The 23758-nt window shown below is 38.6% G+C and overlaps 2 protein-coding genes and 1 non-coding gene across 5 annotated transcripts in view; 2 read left to right on the plus strand and 1 right to left on the minus strand.

Annotated features, from left to right (window-relative positions):
- Positions 1 to 12241, plus strand: part of SNX14 (sorting nexin 14) — a 75200-nt gene extending 62959 nt beyond the window's left edge. For both annotated transcript variants that reach the window (XM_049772188.1, XM_049772189.1), the window contains 6 exons: positions 1002 to 1125; positions 1406 to 1570; positions 1904 to 1999; positions 8939 to 9030; positions 10774 to 10830; positions 12061 to 12241. In XM_049772188.1, coding sequence (XP_049628145.1) covers positions 1002 to 1125; positions 1406 to 1570; positions 1904 to 1999; positions 8939 to 9030; positions 10774 to 10830; positions 12061 to 12099 — 573 coding nt within the window. In that variant the 3' untranslated portion in view covers positions 12100 to 12241. The remainder of the gene's footprint in view (positions 1 to 1001; positions 1126 to 1405; positions 1571 to 1903; positions 2000 to 8938; positions 9031 to 10773; positions 10831 to 12060) is intronic.
- Positions 12242 to 14938: 2697 nt separating this feature from the next.
- On the plus strand, positions 14939 to 15045 carry LOC126008376 (U6 spliceosomal RNA). Its single transcript, XR_007495711.1, has one exon. It is a non-coding gene; the product is annotated as a U6 spliceosomal RNA (small nuclear RNA).
- A 6236-nt stretch (positions 15046 to 21281) lies between these two features.
- NT5E (5'-nucleotidase ecto) overlaps positions 21282 to 23758 on the minus strand; it is a 54890-nt gene continuing 52413 nt past the window's right edge. Inside the window, exons 9-10 of one of the 2 annotated variants that reach the window (XR_007494874.1) lie at positions 21630 to 21926; positions 21282 to 21441 (exon numbers count right to left, since the gene is read on the minus strand). Coding sequence is in view for 1 of the 2 variants with exons in the window: in XM_049772234.1 (XP_049628191.1) it covers positions 21766 to 21926 (161 nt within the window). In the remaining variant the exon portion in view is untranslated. Of the gene's footprint in view, positions 21442 to 21598; positions 21927 to 23758 lie in introns of those variants that run through there. The other variant, XM_049772234.1, reaches the window with a different exon arrangement.

The raw sequence follows: 23758 nt of genomic DNA on the forward strand, positions 1-23758 counted from the left end.
GTCAATTAGTCTCATCTATTTTATTTCTTCACTGATGCATGCATTGATCTATTGAAAAGAGCCAGTCTGCTACTTTTGTATTGCTATCTATGTAGTTCTTCAAATCTCTGAATAACAACTTTGTATATTTTGGTGATTTTTCATTTAGTTTATATAATGACTATGCATAAAGTAGCAATCCCTACAGATGTGTCTCAGTGGGAGAGCAGATGCTTTTCTTTGTTTGTTTGCTTTGTTTTGGTTTTTTTCTTGGGGGTCACACCTGGCAGTACTCCTGGCTCTATGCTCAGAAATCGCTCCTGGCGGGCTCGGGGGACCATATGGGATGCCGGGATTTGAACCACTGTCCTTCTGCATGAAAGGCAAACATGTGCTATCTCTCTGGCCCTGAGCAGATGCTTTTCTTTTCTTTTCTTTTCTTTTCTTTTCTTTTCTTTTCTTTTCTTTTCTTTTCTTTTCTTTTCTCTTCTCTTCTCTTCTCTTCTCTTCTCTTCTCTTCTCTTCTCTTCTCTTCTCTTCTCTTCTCTTCTCTTCTCTTCTCTTCTCTTCTCTTCTCTTCTCTTCTCTTCTCTTCTCTTTTCTTCTCTTCTCTTCTCTTTTCTTCTCTTCTTTTCTTTTCTTTCTTTCTTTTTTTTTTTTTTTGGTTTTTGGGTCACACTGGTGATGCTCAGGGGTTAGTTGCTCCTGGCTTGGGGGACCATATGGGACGCTGGGAGTCCGTCCTAGGCTAGTGCAGGCAAGGCAGGCACCCTACCTCTAGCGCCACTGCACCGGCCCCTGATGCTTTTCTTGTATTAAGCTTTGGGTTCAATCCCTGTCACCAAAAAGAACAAAACTAAACATTTTTAAAACAAATGTGAGATTCTTGAAGCAGATACTAATTTATCTGATACTTTTATGATTTGTCAGAGTTTGAATGCCATTACTCTTTCTCACTTTAACACAAAATTACTTTGAACAGATTTAACTATTTATCTCTGACATTTCAACTTTTACTTCAGCTTTTCAATGATCTGTATAAGAACAATGCAAATCGTGCTGAGAATATAGAGAGAAGGCAAAATCAGAATTATTTTGTACAAGTGATGACTGTTGATGGAGTCTATGATTACCTGATGTATCTAGGTATGATCTAATTAGTTATTTGTTACAACTTATTTTTAACTTATTTATAATATTTATATTAGAAATATAATGTTATACATGATATTATATTATATTTATTATAATATATCAGATATAATTAATGGTTTTGAGTATTATTTCATCATTTATATAAATTCAATGCATTTGTTCCAAACCTAGTTACTAGTATTTACAGATAAAATATATTACATTGGTATTTTTAGAAAATGTTCAAAATATTTATCTGAACAATGAAGTATTTATTCTATGTGATTTGAAGGTCGAGTGGTTTTTCAGGTTCCTGACTGGCTTCATCATCTCTTAATGGGAACTCGAATCCTCTTTAAAAACACTTTGGAAATGTATACTGATTATACCCTTCAACATAAACTAGAACAGCTGTTTCAGGAGAACCGTTTGGTCTCACTCATAACAATTCTCAGAGGTTTGTGTTTCTTTCCTTTTCCTTTTTGTTTTTTGTTTTGTTTTGTTTTGTTTTGGGCCACAACTCTCTGCTCAAAAATTCCTTCTGGTGGTGCTTGGGGGACCATGTTGTATGCCAAGGATCCAACCTAAATTGACCATATGCAAGGCATATGTCCTACCCACGCCACTATTGCTCTGGCCCCAGGTTTGTATTTTCTCATGTGCTCTCAATGATTTTAATAAAAAAGTAAAATCTTACTTTGTTTTGTTTTTATCAATTTTATATATATTCTGAAAAATTGCTTTGTGTCTAATAGGTGAAATCTCAGCAATTTTTTTTGTCTTACTTTAGATGCTATATTCTGTGAAAACACTGAACCTCGCACTCTTCAAGATAAGCAAAAACGAGCAAAACAAACATTTGAAAAAATGATGAATTATATGCCAGGTGTGTTATTAAAAAGAAATTTAATACATATTATATTAACATTTACTTTAATACTATGAAGTGTTTAGTATATTAATACTTCTTTGAGGTCAGAAGGAATAATAATTGAGTTTTACTTTTAGAAATTAAACTCATTAGTTAAATAAAAATTAGTCTTTATATTTGCACTAAGAACTTGAAGACAAGGCTGTTTCTGTTTCAAAAACCAGATTTTCAGGCCAGAGCAATGGCACAGTGGTAGGGCATTTGCCTTGCACACGGCTGATCCAGGACGGACTGAAGTTTGATCCCCCAGTGTTCCATATGGGCCCCTGAGCCAAGATTGATTTCTGAGTGCATAGCTAGGAGTAACCCCTGAGTGTCACTGGGTGTGACCCAAAAATAAAAACAAAACAAAAATCAGATTTTCTTCTTTTTAAATGTCTTTATTTCAGACATGTGGTTTATAGAGTTTCTCAGCATACAGTTACTTCTGGCATTCAATATTCCAACACTAATATCACAACCAGTATATTTCCTCCACCCTTGTCATTAGTTTCCTAACTTCCCTGAAACTTACTTCTTGGCAGGTACAGATAATTTATCTAATATTGTGTGCTGCAACTAAATGGTAATAGAATTATAAAAAAAAAAACACCATTAAAATTTGTGAAAATTGTCATATCTCACAGTGGGGTTGTTTTGTCATTGCCTGAGGGTTTAATATTTACTGCTAGTTGAGCATTCTGTGTTGGTTTCTTATTTTTTTTATTTTTTTATTTTTTTGGTTTTTGGGCCACACCCGGCGGTGCTCAGGGGTTTCTCCTGGCTGTCTGCTCAGAAATAGCTCCTGGCAGGCACGGGGGACCATATGGGACACCGGGATTCGAACCAACCACCTTTGGTCCTGGATCGGCTGCTTGCAAGGCAAACGCCGTTGTGCTATCTCTGCGGATTTCTTATTTTCTTTTGATTGAATTATATCATGAGTTGTTTCTATGATAATTTCACATTTAATTTGGAGTATTCCTACTGGGAAGTCAGTATTAAAATTATGGGGGTGGGGCTGGAATGATAGCACAATGGGTAGTAGGGCATTTGCTTTGCATGCAGCCAACCCAAGTTCTATCCCTGGCATCCCATATTGTCCACTGAGCCTGGCAGGAGTACTTCATGAGCACAGAGCCAGGAGTAACTTGAGTGTTGCTGGCCCATAAATCAAAAGGAAAAAATTATGAGGCTGTTGTGCAGACATGAGGTCCGGGACTTTGGGGATATGTGGAGCTGGCCTGATGAGCTCATGTGTCTGCAATGGTGGTTCATGGGTATGGCTCTTAGAACTTATAGAAGTACAGAGGCATTTTGGGGGGGAGGATTTGGGGAGGCATCCAGGCTCGAAACTGTCCCTGGAGATGTCAGCCACAAAACCAGCATATTTGGAGTTTTGGTCAGCTAAGAATATCTGCAGAGATTCATAGAAAAGCAGTGAAGCTGTTTCATTGGTGTGTGCAGCTGCCAGGACTCCAGCAGGGTGGGAGGACTTGCCCCCCAGGGGAAAGGGTGGGCAGTGTGATCAGCTGTGAGGCTGGTCTACCATAAGGTTTTGCTGCTAATTGTGCTTTTCTTTCAAGAATTAGATGAGTCTATGGCATAAGCTGCTTGTGTAGACATAGTGGTATGCTGTGAATCATGGGTGTGGCTGCCAGGACTTCTGGAAATACTGAGGTGTAGGGGAGGCAGCCTACTCCAAACCATCCCTGGAGATGTCAGCCATATAACCAGCATACCTGGAGTTTTTGGCAGCTAGGAGTCTTTGCCAGAATCTTTATAATGATTTATCCAAGTAGATAGTTGGAAATATAGTAAGCATTTAGATAACCAGGTTTGGAAATTGGCAGAACAGTGTTATCTTCTAGGACACAGTTGTAGAAGTACTTGGGTGATAGAATAGTGATGCCCAGGAAGAGTATAGTATGTAAGTACTTCTGCAACTACCTTAGAGAGTGCCAAAGTGACAGTAGGGCAGTTGACCCAGGTTTGATTCCTGGCACTGCACGTGCTCTTCAGAGCATTAATGGGTGATCCCTGAGTGTAGGAGTAAGCTCTGAGCACAGCCAGGTCTGGGCCAAAAACAAGGAGAAAGAAAGAAGAAAAATTGTTCCTTAGAGAATTCTTGTAATTTTTAAGGAAGTCATACAATTATTCAAGTTTATATGAAGTCATAAAAGACCCCAAATTGCTCAGGCAACCTTAAGGAACAAAGGAAATTGAGTACTCAAACTGTATTACACAGTGACAGTAATTGATATTAGAATAAAAATTAGTGAAACAATTTCAAAAGTATGCCTACATTTATATCAACAAACTGACAAAGAGAGCTAAGATCATATAGTGGAGAAAGAAAGATATCTTTAATAAAATATTTTAGAGAGCTGTTAGAGGAGCCAAAATGACATCACAGTACATACTGTATTGCATGTGGCCAGCCTGGGTTTGATCTCTGTTACCACAAATAGCTTTGATCCTCTGAGCACCATCAGGAGTGATCCCTGGGCATAAAGCCAGGTTTTGAGCACTGCTATATATGGTCCAAAATCAAAACAAACAGAAAAAGATGTTAGAAAAATGGAAGAGCCATATACCAAAGAAATAATTGCATTACTCTTTAGTTCTGAATACAAAAGTAATTCTGAGGGGCCGTACAGAAAGCATGTAGGTAGAGCATTTGCCTTGAATGCAGAAGGATGATGGTTCGAATCCCAGCATTCCATATGGTCCCCAGAGCCTGCCTGGAGCAATTTCTGAGTGTAGAGCCAGGAATAACTCCTGAGTGCTGCCAGGTGTGATACCCCCCAAAAAAAGTAATTGAGTGGATTAAGGATCTAGATATAAGATTCCAAATTATAAAATGCATAGAAGAAATCATAGTTTATATATTTCATAATATCAACACTAGTGATGCCTTTGGGAATTTCACATTAGTGATTAGAGAAATTCGAAGGTTTCTGCAAATTATGAGAAAAATCTTGGAAACAAAATGAATAACCTACTGAATGGAAGAAAATATTTGCATTTTGCTTATTCAAGAACAGTTTCGCACCCAAGATTTTACATAGAACTCATGCAACTCAACAACAAAAACAATTAGCCCAACTTAAAATGATCTGAATAGACACTCTAGAGAAAACACACAGATAACTAACAGCACAAGGAAAAAGGTTGTCCACTTATGGAAATGCAAATCAGAATCAAGTAGCTAGAAAGGCTAAACTCAGGCTTTGCATGCAGGAAGCCCAGATTAAATCCTCGGCACCACATGAAATCCTGTGTGGATCATGATCTATGAATTCTACTGGGTTTGGCGCTGAAGCCTCAGAAAACAAAATGAATATATATATTTTTTTTATCTGTGAGACTGGGTTACATTAAGGAGACTAATAGTAAGGGTAGATGAGAATGTAGAACAAGGGTTTCTATATAGTGTTGGTAGGAATGAAAATAAGCACACATTTTTAGAAACTAGTATGCAACTCTCAAAAGCTGAATCATGATCGAGCCTTTTGACTTAGATAACTGATAAATATGAGGTACTTAACTTAAAAGTAATATGCACTCCAATTTTTATTGTAGCATTATTTAGGATAGCTAAATGAAAACTTTAAGTACTCATTGACAAAATATATACTATTCATCTATTAAAAAATAGAATTTTGTGGGGCCGGAGAGATAGCACAGTGGCGTTTGCCTTGCAAGCAGCCGATCCAGGACCTAAGGTGGTTGGTTCGAATCCTGGCATCCCATATGGTCCCCCATGCCTGCCAGGAGCTATTTCTGAGCAGATAGCCAGAAGTAATCCTGAGCACTGCTGGGCGTGGCCCAAAAACCAAAATAAATAAATAAATAAATAAAAATAAATAGAATTTCGCATTCAAAGTTAAAAATAAATAGGAAAAAAAACCAGTTTCAGAATAATTGTGCCACTGTTAAGAAGAAAAGGTGAATCCCTGGTCTGAAATTCAAACTGAGCAAAAGCTTTTTTTTAAAAAAAAATTATTGATTGATTGGTTTTTGGGCCACACCTGGTGGCGCTTAGGGGTTACTCCTGGTTCTGCACTCAGAAATCGCCTCTGGCAGGCTGGGGGATCATATGGGATTCCAGGAATAGAACCAGTTCCCTCTCAGGTCTGCCTGAGAGGCAAATGCCCCACCTCTGTGCTATCTCTCCAGCCCAAAAGCTATTTTTTCTTTTTTTGTTGTTGTTTTTGTTTTTGGGGCCACACCCATTTGATGCTCAGGGTTTACTCCTGGCTAAGGGCTCAGAAATTGCCCCTGGGTTGGGGGGACCATATGGGACGCCAGGGGATAGAACCGCGATCCTTCCTTGGCTAGTGCTTGCAAGGCAGACACCTTACCTCTAGTGCCACCTTGCCGCCCCCCCCAAAGCTTTTTTTTTAGTAACTTTTTGTAGCTAAAAAGTTGTTACTTGTTTTGTATTGTAGTGTTTCATAGCACTCATTAACTTTAATAGGTTTAGTTTTGATTCAGGAACATTTAGGAACAACACAGAAAGGCAATGCAGTAACTTATTATTTAGCTGAATCCCATGTACTTCAAGACTTTCGTTTGGGAAGGAACAGTTAGCTATTGAATAGTCTTAGCATGTCTCTCTGGTCTTCTCATTTTTTGTTTGGTGACTCTGAAAGGATCTCAAAGGATCACTTATTTTTGTCCATCATGCCTCATATAATTTTATTTGTCAAATACTGTGTGGTATTGGTGTATTAGAGAATTCACAATGATCAACATTAGATCATGTATTAGAAATATAAAGGAAGAATCTACTCTTGATTATTATAAATTGAATTTGTACTTTGTTTCTTAGTCTTAAATTCATCTTATAGAACCATCCAAACCAGTTCTCAGAAAGAGGGCGGGGGGGAGAGAGGGAGGGAGGCTGGAGGTAGGGGAAGAGAGAGAGAGAGAGAGAGAGAGAGAGAGAGAGAGAGAGAGAGAGAGAGAGAGAGAGAGAGAGAGAGAGAGAAGAGAGAGAGAAGAGAGAGAGAGAGAGAGAGAAAGAGAGAGAGAGAGAAAGAAAGAGAGAGAGAAAGAAAGAGAGAGAGAGAAAGAAAGAGAGAGAGAGGAGAAGGGGAATAGAGGAAAAGAGAAGAGAATGTGCCATATAGACATGCTGGAAGATGGGGAATAGAAGGGAAATTGGTGACTAGAGATATGCAGTTCAGTGAATCTTCATCTTAGTTATGTTTTCTGGGCAAATGTACATGGATTTGGCATGGGACATTCCTTTTTCCTTTGACCCAGACAGCTTTGAGTCTGTTGTCAATGTGCACATTTGGGGTGCCCATCTTCTTCATGGCAGACTTCCTGAGGCACACGCTTCTGAAACCCACTCTGTGGATGCAATTTTGGATGCTGATTATGTACTCTTGGGTCACCAACTTGCTGCTGGTGAAACAACCGGCCCTTCTTGTTGCCCTTTGTGGGAGCCATTCTGCCTCTCCCAGGAGAAAAAGGACTACCAACAATCTTTTAACTTTATCTCACAGCGACGAAGCAATTTTTTTTAATGTGAGCTTTCCATAAGTAGCATTAAGAGTTTCATACTGATTAAGGGACAGAGGTGGGATAAATATTTTAGTACCTAGCTAAGAATGATTTTTGGACAGAGAAAGCTCAGTGGGCTAGAACACATGCTGCCTGTGAGAGTCTTGGGTTTGATTCCTTGCACTACATGATCCCCAAGCACTACAATAGTAGTAGAACACTTCTGGGTGTGACCTCAAACAAACAAAATGAATATTTTTTCCCTACTTGGAGAAAACACGCAATAGCAATTTTTTTTGTTTTGTTTTTTTTGTTTGTTTGTTTTTGGGCCATACCCGACGGTTCTCAGGGGTTACTCCTGACTGTCTGCTCAGAAATAGCTCCTGGCAGGCACGGGGGACCATATGGGACACCGAGATTCGAACCAACCACCTTTGGTCCTGGATCTGCTTGCAAGGCAAATGCCATTGTGCTATCTCTCTGGCCCGCAGTAGCAATTTTAATAAAGCTTGATTCTCTGGCCCGCAGTAGCAATTTTAATAAAGCTTGATTCTCTGGCCCTCAGTAGCAATTTTAATAAAGCTTGATTCTTCTGGTAATACAGTTGTAAAAAAAAATGAAGTTTTGGATCCTAATCCTAAGTTACTGTTTAAATATTTTCCAAAGTATTGTTCATTAAGATGGCAGATAGTAATTATACAAAAAAGTTTAGAAGTAAAGGGGTCCTATTTACTGAATAAATGTATTTTGTTAAAATAGCTTATGTTCTGATATAAGATGTTAAAACATTCTGAAGAGAAATATATAGAATAAAAATTAAAAGCTATAATCTATGCTGTGCAGAAATAACGACATTTCAATTGGGTCCCAATACATGCATTTCTCTTTCCATTTCTATACATGTATATTTATGAAATGTTCATTTTTAGTATTTTCTTTTACCCAGAATGGGCTAATACAATAGATATTATTGTTATTTTTTTTTTAATTTTTTGGGGCCACAACTAACGATGCTCAGAAATCACTCCTGGTAGTGATCTGGGTACTATACTCTGTGTCTCCTGCATGGAACACCAGCACTCTAGTCTTAGAGATCTCTGGCCCACTAGATAATTCATTTCATGCTCTCTATTTATTGCTTAATACTGCAAGCATATTTCTTCATTCATCCTCAGATTTTGTACAGTGTGTTTGTGCATGATAAAAGACTACAATATTGCATTTATCAATGTGACTTAAAACTCTTGTTTCAAATTTTCAGAAGCATTGCATTAGGAGTACCAATTTATGGTTTCTGCATAGTAGCTAGTAAACAGGGTGGAGATTTTGCTTTATCATACAGCTAATGATTTTACACTTAGTAATAAAATTGTTTCACATGTCACTTTGTGCTTTTAGATTTGATTGTCAAGTGTATTGGTGAAGAAGCTAAATATGAAGGCATCAGACTTCTTTTTGATGGCTTACAGCAGCCAGTTCTCAATAAGCAGGTAAATTCATTAAACAGGTTAACTAGCTTTGACTTGGTTTCATGAATGGCAAAATAGGATATTTGCTATATAATTAACTCTGAAATGACACTATTCTTTTCAGGTAAATTCATTAAACAGGTTAACTAGCTTTGACTTGGTTTCATGAATGGCAAAATAGGATATTTGCTATATAATTAACTCTGAAATGACACTATTCTTTTTTATCTTTTATTTTTTTTGTTTTTTGGGCCACACCTGGCGGTGCTCAGGGGTTACTCCTGGCTGTCTGCCCAGAAATAGCTCCTGGCAGGCACAGGGGACCATATGGGACACCGAGATTCGAACCAACCACCTTTGGTCCTGGATCGGCTGCTTGCAAGGCAAACGCCGCTGTGCTATCTCTCTGGGCCCAGAAATGACACTATTCTAAATCAAGGCAGTATGACTATTAACCATTCAAACAGAGGGCTAGATTGATCAGTATAGACGCAGTGGTCCTCAAACTATGGCCCGCGGGCCACATATTGTATTTGTATCTGTTTTGTTTCTTCATTGCAAAATAAGATATATGCAGTGTGCATAAGAATTTGTTCATAAGTTTTGTTTTTACTATAGTCAGACCCTCTAATGGTCTAATGAGGGACAGTGAACTGGCCCCCTGTTTAAAAAGTTTGAGGACAGAGGATAAGGCTCATGTCTTGTATCTAACCTACCTGTTAGATTTGCAGAATCACCTTTGGGTCCCCTGAGCACTGTTAAGGATAAGCCTTGGGCACATATCCCCCCCAAAAAAGGAGGGGGGGACCTGTTCAATAGAAAACGTTGGGGGCTAAAGAGATAGTACAGTGAAGTAGGGTGCTTGCCTTTTTACAATGCCAATCTGAATTTGATTCCTGACACTCCTTAAGATTCTCTTGAGCCTTGCTGGGATTGATTACCTTTTTCTTTATAACATCACTTGTTTTTTTTTTATTAAAATAGTAGTCTTCGGGGCCGGGCGGTGGCACTGGAGGTAAGGTGCCTGCCTTGCCTGCGCTAGCCTAGGACGGACCGCGGTTCGATCCCCCGGCGTCCCATATGGTCCCCCAAGAAGCCAGGAGCAACTTCTGAGCGCATAGTCAGAAGTAACCCCTGAGCGTCACAGGGTGTGGCCCAAAAACCAAAAAAAAAAAAAATAAAATAGTAGTCTTCGTAGAAAATTTAGAATATACAGAGAATTTGTCATATGTGAAAGTATGAAAGGGTTTAATGATAGAATTATACAGAACAATCACATATACCATTTTTGTGTTTCTAGATTATTTTCTATTGCGATCTTCACTACATTTTGAGACATAATAAGATGCTTTTCACCTTTAAATACATGCATTCAACACTCATTTTAAGAACAAGACCTTGCTTATACTGAAGCAACTTTTGTTGTTTGTTTTTTATTTTGTTCCACACCCAACACTGCCTAAGGGTTGGCTACTCCTGGCTCTGCACTCAGGAATTACTCCTGGTGAGGCTGGGGGCATCATGTGGGATGCTAGGGATCAAACCAGGTCAGCTGTGTACAAGACAAGCTTCTTAACATGGTACTATTATTGTTCCTGCACCCTGAAGTAACTTTTATGTTTGTTTTATACCCTTTTTATTTGAAGTAACCACACTTCTGAATTTTGTGTTTTACCATTTTAATGGATTTTATTATTTTATCTAATAAAAAATAAAAAATTTTAAATGTTAAAAATGTTAAATTGTTTTTGTGTGTTGCTTTAGCTAACTTACGTTTTATTGGATATTGTGATACAAGAACTGTTTCCTGTGCTCAATACGGTAAGTGAAAAGCAGCAATTTTATTATTTCAACGTTCATTTTCATTAGATTCATAATAAGGAACTCTTTGTGACTCTGATCCTTAGCAAATGGAGCTTCAAAAAGTGGATTTTGGGGCCAGAGAGATAGCATGGAGATAGGGCGTGTGCCTTGCATGCAGAAGGATGATGGTTCGAATCCTGGCATCCCATATGGTCCCCCTTGCCTGCCAGGATCGATTTCTGAGTGCAGAACCAGGAGTAACCCCTGAGCGCTGCTGGGTGTGACCCAACCCCCCCCCCAAGTGGATTTGGGGGTCAGTACTGCACAGCTTCTGTCCTGATTTCTTTCCCAATTAAAAGCAGGGGCCAGAGAGATAGCATGGAAGTAAGGCATTTGCCTTGCATGTAGAAGGACAGTGGTTCAAATCCTGACATCCCATATGGTCCCCCAAGCCTCTCAGGAGTGATTTCTGAGTGTAGAGCCAGGAGTAACCCCCTGAGCACTGCCGGGTGTGACCCAAAAAAACAAAACAAAACAAAACAAACAAAAAAAGCAGGTATGTACTAAAAGAAAAGAGCTTAAATTTCTTCACTGGTATAGTGTAAACCCTTTAGGCTGTCAAGTCAGATTTGAGGTATTTTCTTTTGACATCCCAGGAATTGAAGTGGGACATTACAAGTGCAAGACATTTCTCTACTCCTACTTACCACATCCCAGCTTACAGATTTGAGTATTTTTATAACAATTAAACTTCAATGAATCCATGTACAAAATGTGATCAGAGTTAGAAGATGGGAGGCTGAGTCTTGTGAATTTGAGTTTTGAACAAAGATTTATAATTTGTTACTGTTTTTATTTTTTTGATTAATTCTTTTTTTCAGCTAACGCACATATTTAAGGAAATGCTTTAGCAATGAAATGTTGGTTTTATACAGAAGAAACTAGTTTGGACTGCTTAACCTGCTTAGCTTTCAAGTTATAGTAATATATACTATTGAAAAAGGTTGTACTTGCAGATATTATGTTTATATAAAAATAAGTACCAGAAAGCTTGAACTAAGACAACATAAAGCCGATCAGTATACCTTCTCAGTTTCTTATTTCTGAAAAGTAAATATTATCAGTGCACATAGTTTATTTTGGTTATACAGATCTGATTGTGTTTGAGAATTTTAATGAACTTTTAGGCAATTCAAAAATGAATTCTATATTGTTGCCCTGTATTAAATAGATTTACTTTTACTTTAGATACAAAAAGAAGTGACTTCTGTGACATCCTGGATGTAAACATTTGGATTTGGATAAAATAGCCAGTTGAAATTACATCTTTGTTAATGTGGTGGATACTTTCTTCTTTTACTTTTGTATATTGTATATATCATGTAATTTGGTATTTTGATTTTGTTTAATAAAGATTAACAAAATAATAGTACATAAGCATTATGGTCTTTCATTTATCCCTGTAACCCATAATTATTTAGAAAATGTCATTTATTCTATTTGTTCTTCCTTTCTGTGCTGGGAATTAAACAAAGGGATTCACACATGCAGCCATATAGGGCAATTGCTCTGCTCCCGAACTTCCTCTGACATTTATGGAGATTATTATGCTGAGTGAAATGAGTCAAAGGGAGAGGAAGAGATATAGAATAATCTCACTTATTTGTGGGTTATGGGAAAAATAATAATATGGTTATAATACTCAAAGATGAGAGAGATGAGGATCAGGAGGACTTGTCCATGGTAGGAAGCTCGTTACAAAGAGTTATGAATGCTGTTAGGATAGTGAATGGTCCCTAATAGTGATGGTGATTGTTGAAACTGATCACTCTGGTCTAGAACTAGATGCTGAAAGGGATGACGTGCATGTTACCCTTTAATTAGCAATAGTGGAAAAGCTTTTTAGTGGGGCCTGCGAGGTGGCGCTAGAGGTAAGCCTTGCAAGTGCTAGCCAAGGAAGGACCACGGTTCGATCCTCCAGCATTCCATATGGTCCCCCCCCCCCCAAGCCAGGGGCAATTTCTGAGCGCTTAGCCAGGAGTAACCCCTGAGCATCAAATGGGTGTGGCCCCAAAAAACAAACAAAAAAAGCCTTCTAGTATATTTTGCATAAATAGATAGGATGGGCAGTTTTGCATCAACTATGAGCTAAATGAAATCTTGGGATTACCTGGTCGTTTTGTTTTATTTTTAATTAATTACTTTATTTAAACATCGTGTGGATACAAGATTGTTAATAATATAGTTTTTTAAATTAAATAATTTTTATTTTGACCAGAGTGGATTACAAATCTTTTACAGTAATATTTTAGGTACATAGTGACATTGAATCAGGGGCATTCCCACCATCAGTGTTGTCCTCCCTCCACCCCTGTTCCCAGTATGCATCCTTTATTCTCCTCCTTTGACCCCCCAGGATAAGGATAAGTGGTCCCCTCTGTGTCTAGCTTGTTGTAGATTGGGTTTTGATTCTGTTGTCATTGGCTTTGGATTTGGTGTTTAAGTATGATCATTTTTAATTTTTACTCAGTTTTATAACACCTGTTTGGTGTTGGTACCCTCAATTATTTTCCCCTCATTTTGTGAGGCAGAACAAGATGGTTCAAGTTATGTGGTTCTGCTTGGAGGGAAGAAAAAAGAAAGAGAAAGAAAAAAAAGTGGGGGGTAAAAATCAAACAAGAAAGAAATGGGAGGAGTCCTTCTAGAGGCTATAAAAATCAATTTAAGAGGAGAAAGAGAAAAAGGAAGAAAAACATAAAAACCATACAAAAAAAAATCAAACAAAAGAACCCGAAAAGCACCACAGCAATAAAGACAACAATCAAATAATAACCACAGTCCTGAAATAAAAACAAAACAAAGCACATAAAAAAGAAAATAAAACAACAATAACAAAAAATTAATTTGTGCTTTTCTCTCTCTCTCTCTCTCTTTTTTTTTTTTTTTGGGCATAGACACAGTAAATATTGGGGAGATTAGAAAGGGAATTCCCTTGGTCTAAGAGATAAAGGATTTCTTCGCCCTTGAAGCATAATGTCATGGGAATAACCATAGGCTCCATACATGCTCTTTTTCTCTTCCCTAGGTCCTTTTGTGCTGCCTGGAAACTTTCCACTCAGTCGTGGATAATAAAATCAGGTCTCAGTAACTAGAGATCTTGGTATTTGCACAGGTCATAGGATGGAGACTAGAGTGAAGTCTTTCTTTACATTTCTAGAAGTTCTGTTCCAACACTGTAATTTTAATCAGTCTTGGTTTTTGCATATCCTAGTATGAAGCCTAGAATAGAGTCTTTCATTATGTTTCTGGAAGTTCTGCTCAGTTGCAGTTGTCTCCGCCAGACCTCTGGGATTATAGATCTTGGTTGTTGTACAGGTCTTAGGCCAAAGCCTAGACTAGGATCATTTTTATTAGTCCCAGGATAAGTTCTGCCCAGTCATGGTTGTCACAGTCAGTCTTCTGTAGTTAGCGATGTTGGCTTTTGCACAGATCAAAGGATGATGCGTCTTCTGATTTCATCTTATTGTTAGGTAGTGAGGTAAGACAACTTGCTCGTAGACCTAGTTGTTGACATTTCCTCATTGTCAGGATGTCATATCAAAACTGGCATATATTGGTGTTCAAGCAGTATTTTTTTCCCACAGACATAAAGTTATTCAGGATTGAGTTTCAGTCATGCAATGTACAGCACCCTTCACCAGTGCACATTTCCCACCACCATTGTTCCATCTCCCTCTTGGTTATAGAGCAATTTTTTTTTTGCTCTCTCTCTCACTTCCTTTCTTAATGCCTCCCTTTTAAAAACTGTGGTTTGCAATATTTTTACTGAGGGGCAACATGCCTATCACTTTATCTTCTTTCAGAACCCAATTCTTAACCAGAGTGAATCATTTCAAACTATCATAGTGTTTCCTTTTCTACCCTAACTGCAGTCTCCCACTTTTTGTGGGCAGCTTCATACCATGGACTGGTCCTTCTGACCCTTACCCCGTTGTCTTTGATATTACCATACTTGCTATTTTTTCTTATATCCCACAAATGAGGGAGATCATTCTATATCTATCCCTCCCCCTCATTTCACTCAATATAATACTCTCTATATCCATCCATGCAAAAGAAAATTTCAGTGTTTGCTTTGGCAGCACATATACTAAAATTGGAACGATACAGAGAAGATTAGCATGGCCTTTGCGCAAGGATGACACGCAAATTCATGAAGTGTTCCATATTTTTGTGACCCAAACCCCCTCCCCCCAAAAACAAAAAAAAATGTCTTAATTTTATTTTTACTTATAGCTGCTTAGTATTCCCTTGTGTGATGAACAGATGGATGCAGAGGACTTTTTTACATTGTGTTTTTTGGTCACTAGAGTATATTCCCAGGAGTTGTATTGCTGGGTAAAATGAGAACTCAATTTTTACTTTTTTGAGGAATGTCCATATCATTTCAAAAAAGTCTGGACCCAACTTGTCATTTTAAATTTCACCACCATGACAGACAGTTAAAATATGGAAATGTCTAAGGGACTGAGACATTAATACTTAAGAGAATACTGTTGGGCACCACTTGTGCCAGGCTAACAGACAGAAAGCAGCAGTTATTATCCTGGTGGCCTGAGTACAAAGGAAAAGCAAAGAGACAAGGAGTTGGTGGGCTATAGGCTTTGAGAGGCAGAGCCTAGAGTTCAGCAACCTGTATGCAGGATGACAGCAAGGGACAAGGGCACTTCAGAACAGCAGGGGCAGGATGAGTGACATCGCACTCTGGAAATGTTCTCCAGGGATAGGAAAAGTGACATCATTCACTGGAAAGAGGAAAACAATTTGGGGAGAGGTGAGTGATATATGCAGGAATCAAAGCACCTGAATATTGGAGAGAGACTTAGAGCTCCATACTTAAACTGTATACAGTACAGAAAGGATAATATACTGAACATTGTTTTTTGTTGTTTTGTTTGGGGGCCACCTAGTAGTTTCAAGAGCTTACTCCTTGCTCTACATTCAGAGTTAACTCCTGGAGATGATCATGGGATCATATGGGATGCCATGGATATAGGTCGGCTCCATATTCGACAAGGCAAGTGTCCTACCTATCTATCTCTCCAGCCCCACATTGGGAATTTTTTCTTTTTTTTCTTCTGCTGTTGTTTTGGTTTTGGGGACACACCTGCTAGTACTCAGAACTTATTCCTTATAGTACTTGGAGGACGATATGGGATGATAGAGATTGAATCTGGGTTAGCCATGTGTAAGGCAAGTGCCCTTCTAGAATTACTGTTGCTTAGTCTAGCCTCACTGCATTGAGGTTTGTAGGATAATTTTACAAATGAAATCAAGGACCCTATTCAGAAGTTAACAGTCCTCTGATAAGATAGAAAAGATGGGCTAGGGAGATGGCACAGTGGTAGGGTGTTTGCCTTGTACACAGCTGAACCAGGATGGATGGTGGTTTAAATCCCGGCATTCCATATGGTCCCCCATGCCTGCCAAGAGTGACTTCTGAGCTCAGAGCCAGGAGTAATCCCTGAGCGCTGCCGGGTGTGATCAAAACAACAACAAACAAAAAAAACCAACAAGATAGGAAAGAGTTAGATGAGAAATAGTATAGGGTTAAGACATTTTCCTGATGTCATGCCAACCCTTGCTCAAATACCCAACACCTCACATAGTCCAGCACTACCAGGGGTCACTCCAGAGGACAGAGTTAGAAATCGGTCCCAAGTTCTGCTGGGTATGGACAAAATCAACCAAAGAAAAACAAAACAAAACCTATCTTAAATTTGCTGAAGTAGAGCCAAATCATTTTCTAAACTGTATTCTATTTTATTAACATGAAATTGAAATCAGTGATAATTTTTCATTTATAAAACAAAGCCCTAGGACTGTCTTGGTTATAGAGAATAGGTTGGGTTACTGTTATTGACTAAATTATGACCCCTGAAAAATGCTGCAGTCCTGAAGTAGGACTTCAGCTTCGATCCTGGATCCCTGTGAATATGACATTATTTGGAAACAGGGTTTTTGCAGATTATAAAAATTAAGTCTTGGGGCCAGAGCTGTGGCGAAGCAGAAGGGCATTTGCCTTGCAAGCGGCTAACCTAGGATGGACCATAGTTGAATTCCGTGGCGTCCCATAAAGTCCCCCAAGCCAGAAGCAATTTCTGTGTGCATAGGCAGGAAATCACCTGAGCATCATCGGTGTGGCCCCAAAACCTAACCCCCTACCAAATTAAGTCTCAGAGTATGCTTAATCTGACATGACTCAATCTTTATAAAGCACAGATATGTACAGAAATTAAAGGCACATAAGAATATGAGAAGACCATTTAATATTATTAACCATGAAATGCCTAAGGACACTAGAAACTAGCAGAGAGGAACCAACTGTACTGAGTGATTTGCCTCAGACTTTTCCAGAAATGTGAGGCAATGACTTTATGTTTTTTTTTTTTTTATGTCATCCTATTTGTGTAGTTTTATTGTAACAGCTCCAGGAAACCAGTACTGCAATCTTTCCTAATTTTGCATGCTAGTGATATCTGAGACTATTTCTTAAGGGAGCCACGTTTTCTGATGGACAACTATTAACAACCTAAATTTACTTCTAAGGATGCCAGTTTAGGGGCAATCTACATATTGCCTAGGTTGGATATTTTAGTTTTAGGAACTTAACTCAGGGGCCGGAGAGATAGCATGGAGGTAAGGCGTTTGCCTTGAATGCAGAAGGACGGTGGTTCACATCCTGGCAAACCGTATGGTCCCCCAAGCCTGCTGGGGTCAATTTCTGAGCGTAGAGCCAGGAGTAGCACCCTGAGCGCTGCTGGGTGTGACACAACAAATAAAACATAAAAAAATAAAAAAAGAATTTAACTCAGGGCTGGAGCCTGAGTAGGTAAGGCACTTGCAATGCACATATATTTGCACATACAGTGAGTGCCTAGGACCTACTGCACATACAGTAGGTAAGGCATTTGCCATGCACATATATTTCTGTGAACCCTACCAGGAGTGATCCCTGTGCATAGTACTATGACTAATCTGAGAGCATTGCCAGGTGTGGTCCCCAAACCAAAACTAATTTTTTTTACACAGCACTCAGGAATCACTCCTGTCAGGCATGGTGGATCAATGCTTGATATCAAACCTGGGTCGGCCGCATATTATCGCTCCTGCCCCAATAGACTGCTATAGCATTATTATTTTTTTTCTTTTTAAGCCACACCCGGTGATGCTTAGGGATTACTCCTGGCTATGCACTCAGAAATTTCTCCTGGCTTGGGGGACCATATGGGATGCTGTATGATCAAACCGTGCTCCACCCTCGGTTAGCATGTGCAAGGCAAACACCTTACTGCTTGCACCACTGCTCCAGCCCCAGCATTATTTTATTTTTTATTTATTTTATTTTTTTATTTTATTTTTGGGCCACACCTGGTGGCTCTCAGGGGTTACTCTTGGCTCTTCATTCAAAAATTGCTCCTGGCAGGCTCAGGGGGGCATATAGGATGTCAGGATTGAACCCAGTTTGGCAGCATTCAAGGCAAATGCCCTATCCCCTGTGCTATCCCTTTAGCCCCCAAACCAGAAATTTTAAGAAAAGAATTTATTCCAAGCCTCAAAATGGCATCTACATTAAATAAAGTGTAGCAGTCTTTGTTAAAATATCCTTTGTTCGGAGCCGGGCGGTGGCGCTGGAGGTAAGGTGCCTGCCTTACCTGCGCTAGCCTTGGACGGACCGCGGTTCGATCCCCCGGCGTCCCATCTGGTCCCCCAAGCCAGGAGCGACTTCTGAGCGCATAGCCAGGAGTAACCTCTGAGCGTCACCTGGTGTGGCCCAAAAACCAAAAAAAAAAAAAAAAATATCCTTTGTTCACTATTCTATCCTACCTAAACATTTCTTACATTTTTCTTCTCTTTTGGGAGAGAGGTGAGTAGTGAGGTTTATAAAATAGCAAGGAACTTTTGAGTAAGGGAAATGATGTTAGAGCAAAACTATCATAGTATCTTCCTTGTATATTTTTATAGTATAAATGTCTTGGATTATGAGAATTCATGTAGGAGGAGAAATAGCCATCAAAAATTGAAATACATCTCTTTAATATTATTGTCAGGACCTATTTACTACTGCAAAGTGGTTTGAGGTCTTTTTATACTATTGCACAATGCATGGATACACATTTAGAATATTTTAAAAAGTACTTAAAAGTTTGTGCTACAATTAGATTCATCCTGCTTTAGAAAAAATATACCCAAAAAGGCTTCTTTCTCTAATTTTCCTCATAGAATTTTTTTGGGGGGTCACACCTGGCAGCGCTCAGGGGTTACTCCTGGCTCTATGCTCAGAAATCGCTCCTGGCAGAGTCAGGGGACCATATGGGATGCCGGGATTTGAACCACTAATCTTCTGCATGCAAGGCAAACTCTTTACCTCCAAGCTATCTCTCTGGCTCCACATAGAATGTCATTGATATTTCTCTTATTTATTCTGAAGTTGCAAAGAACCAAGAGCCTTATTTCACTGTAGTCTTTATAAAAAGGATATGAAACTTAAAAGATGTACTTGTGGCCAACACATTTAATAATTGTTAACACTAAGAAACAAATATACTTCCTCTCCAGTTTTCTAGCTTCCAAGGCTAGAACTAAATGGTACAGTGGTTAAGGCACTTACCTTGCATGAGCTGATCCATCTTTGATCTATGGCTTCCTGACCTTTAGGAGAATGCCCTGAGCACTACTGGATATTGTCCCCAAATCAAAATTAAATAAAGTTAAAGTTTCTGTTAACTTAACATTTTTTTTTTTACAAGTGAAAGCTTTCATTTCTTGGTCCATCATTTATGTGGTGCCGAGCAGGCCCCCATGTTCACATTTTCACCTGAACCAAGTGTTTGTTCTTTGGGAATAAGTTGTTCAATCAATCTATTTCCAACATCACTTGAGAATGACTCTAAGTGATTGTTCATATCTGGAGGCAGAACTGACTTCTAACATCTTCTATATGATTTGGTTTAACATCAGCTTGGTCCCTGGATTTTCTATAACCAGAGGAGGATAGAGGATTTTTTTACAACCAGAGGGTAGTAGAGAAGTTTAGGCTAAGTACAATGCTGGCATCTTGCTAGGGAGGGACTTGTGCAGGTTTGGAATTACAAAGATAATTCTTTTCTAATGATACCTTCATATTAGGAATAAGGAAAGCACAAAGAGGCAGAGCTGATGGAATCACTATTAAGTGTTAATACATAGGGCTGGAGCGATATTATACAGTGGGTAAGGTGCTTGCCTTGCATGCAGCTGATCCAGGTTTGATCCTTGGTCCCATGAGTCCTACCAGTGATCCCTGAGCACAGCCATGTGTGATCCCAAATCCAAAATAAATGATAAAAGTTATACTGAGTACCAGGCACTACACATGTACACTTTAGCAAAAACCAACTTAACATACCAAAATGTTCTTTAGCTCCTTTTATATAAAATGAATCAGGCTGAGATCTCTCATTCTTCCCTTCCCTTCCTTACTCCATGATCACTGTTTGGTCATTATCTGTTGCTTTGTTTATTTCCTGACTCTTCCAAGGCACTGGGTTAGTGATCTAGAGAATGCCAACCTCCCTGGGCTTGCCTCAAACTCACCATATCAACAGGAACTCAAAGGAAAAATTGGAGAGCAGAAGTAGAACAGTGTTATCATTCATGAGCTTGGGGCATTGGTAGTTATGAAAAGCAGAGACCATAAAGTATCATTCTGAACAGTAACAGCAAGTAGATATTATTGAGAGGGAAGAATTCAAGGTCAGAATAACCTGATACAAGTCTTCTAGCTGTTCAGATTTGAATCAGTTAACTCTATGTACTTTAGTTTTCTTTATTTATTTATTTATTTATTTTATTTTTTTTTTTTTCCTTTTTTCTTTTTTTTTAAAGGTCTTTTTTTTTTTTTCCGGGCCACACCTGTTTGATGCTCAGGGGTTACTCCTGGCTATGTGCTCAGAAATCGCCCCTGGCTTGGGGGGACCATATGGGACACCGGGGGATCAAACCGCGGTTCGTTCCTTGGCTAGTGCTTGCAAAGCAGACACCTAACCTCTAGCACCACCTTCCCAGCCCCAAGAGTTTTCTTTCTTTCTTTCTTTTTTCTTTTTTTTTTTTGGTTTTGGTTTTGTTGTTGTTGTTGTTTTTGTTTTTGGGTCACACCGGCAGTGCTCAGGGGTTACTTCTGGCTCCATGCTCAGAAATCGCTCCTGGCAGACTCAGGGGACCATATGGGACGCCGGGATTCGAACCAATGACCTTCCGTATGAAAGGCAAATGCCTTACCTCCATGCTATCTCTCCAGCCCTTGTGACACCTGTCTTATCCATCAAGACAAGTTTTGGACATAAAATAGGAGGATGTACTTAATACCTTATATAGAAGAATGATTTTATGTAAATGTTAATATAAAGGAGAAAAATGATTCTGGTGACTTAAAATAGTTAACATTTATTTAAAAATTTCACATGTAAACTAAAGATCCTTGACCTTTTTCTAGGAGGATCACATTTTCATTTCTTTTTCGATGAGTTCACTGCTGATTCAGAGAGATGATGCCAGTCTTTATTTTCTTTTTCCTTCCTTCCTTCCTTCCTTCCTTCCTTCCTTCCTTCCTTCCTTCCTTCCTTCCTTCCTTCCTTCCTTCCTTCCTTCCTTCCTTCCTTCCTTCCTTCCTTCCTTCCTTCCTTCCTTCCTTCCTTCCTTCCTTCCTTCCTTCCTTCCTTCCTTCCTTCCTTCCTTCCTTCCTTCCTTCCTTTTCTTTCTTTTTTTAAATTTCTAACCCCCCAGCTCAGTTTCTAGGAGCTTGTGAAAATGATTTGTACCATCACAAAGCTTGTTTCTGAAAGACAGGAATATCACTTGAGGGAAATTTCAGTTCCACACATTGATGGCAAGGAAAGTCCTTTTTCTTGACTATTAGTACAAAATAAAAATTACTGCCCCAAGTGAAAGAAATATTAGAAAAAAGCTTCCACGGCAATGAGTTCCTGTAGAAAATTTGATCCGACCTTCAACTGCTGGATAAATTACTTGCATTTTTGAGATGTATTCAGAAACCACATTAATATCTTGGTCACCTAGAAAAAAAAAGTTACTTTAACTACAAAAAACAAGCAGTTAACAATAATAAGGGGTGAGGTGAGGAAGGCCTTATAGTTCTCTAAGTTGTTTGAATTATATGAGATGACAATCCTTTTATAAGTTGGGATAACAGCAGAGAAGACACAAGTCCTAAGTAAAGAAAACTGGATTTTTTCATGTTTCATATGTGAAATGTGCTTATTGTCTATTGCTGGACAGGTGGGATGTCCAGAGTTGTTTTCTCTAAGATGATACAAAAAAGGAGTGATTAATATCATATTTTTGAGACATTCTAGATAAGTTTATTAGGAAATTGGATCAAGAACAATTAGTGAAGACATAAAAGTGACTTCATTTTGTTGCCAGTCAAGAATTATTATGCTAGTAATAATTGTTAGTGGAACAATAGATTCTTTAATTTCAGAAGAGAAGAGAAGTGATAAAAATGTCTAAAGTCTGTATGTATATATCTGTGTATTTATACATATATAATAATGTAAGAACCCTTCTCTCTGCTGTGGTTTGTACCAAGACATTGATTAATCATTAGAATCACTGAAAGACATAATTTATCTATAATCTCTTAAAAGTTGAGGCCAAAACATTGACATTAATTTTAAACACCTTCTGGATGAGTCGAGGGTTAGTCTTTTTCAATCTTCTCTTTTTCTTCTCTTTTTCTCCAACACCCAACAGTCTGGGCTTGAGTGCTACATAGTCACTAATCTTTTTGTCATATGTAGGATTCATGAGAACATCCTTTTTATTGTTGGGGAGCTATTCTCTGTGAAACCTAGTAGGGAGTAGGATTCATGTGGTCCAAAGGCTCAAGTTCAGGACCTCAAATATGTGAGGCATATGTTCTATCACTTGAGTCACAGCCTTGGGCCCTAGCAACAGCCTTTTATTTGTTTGTTTTTCCAAACAACAATCTTATTTGTTTTGGTTATACAACAATCTTCATCAACATACTCTACCTTCTGACCAAAGGCCAAATCAACATATTGATTCTTTCTTCTCTGTACTTAATTTTCTTTTATCCTTTTTATTTTTGTGCAATCATATTTTATTTATTTTATAATGTAATTACTTTATTTAAACATCATGATTACAAAATTGTTCATGATTGAGTTTCAGCCATGCACATTTCCCACCACCAGTGACCACAGTTTTCCTCTTGCACACCCTCCCTGCCTGCCTCTGGGGCAGGCATTTTACTTCTCTTTCACTCTCTCTTTTTCCTTCTCTCCTTTTTTGACACTGTGGTTTGCACAATTGACAATAAATAGGAATTATACATATCACTTTATCCCCTTTCAGCACCTCCTTCTTGTCCAGAGTGATAATTTTCAACTATCATTGTTACAGTAGAACAGAGAACAGCCTTTTATACATTCCCTTTCAATATCTATCATATAAAGTACAGAAGGAACTAATGTATCTATTCTACCAGAGAGGGTTATCACTGCCCTCTTTTCTCCTTGAAATAAGAAGTTAAAATGCCAGGGCCTTCATATAAGGCAAAGGAGAGTCATCTGGGCTCCTTGCTGGGGTTGTAGAGAAGTGTTGATGTCTTATAAACATATTGTTTTTGGGAAAAGAGGAAGGTTAATAGTATATTTTCAGTGAAATTTCAGTGGAATTTGTGGGTTATCACCTGGGTTTCTAATGTGAGGATGATAATCACCCGTATTGCTGCCAAAATATTGATGAGGTCAAGTATGGTTCTACCCATCATTTGTTCTACCAGCTCACTGTATAAAAAGGAGGGATATAGCTCATCCTGTTCTATTTGACGTAGGCATTCTGAAAGCTTCAAGAAGTTTGA

The sequence above is a fragment of the Suncus etruscus genome, chromosome 4 (assembly GCF_024139225.1).
Source record: "Suncus etruscus isolate mSunEtr1 chromosome 4, mSunEtr1.pri.cur, whole genome shotgun sequence".
Taxonomy (NCBI): Eukaryota; Metazoa; Chordata; class Mammalia; order Eulipotyphla; family Soricidae; genus Suncus; species Suncus etruscus.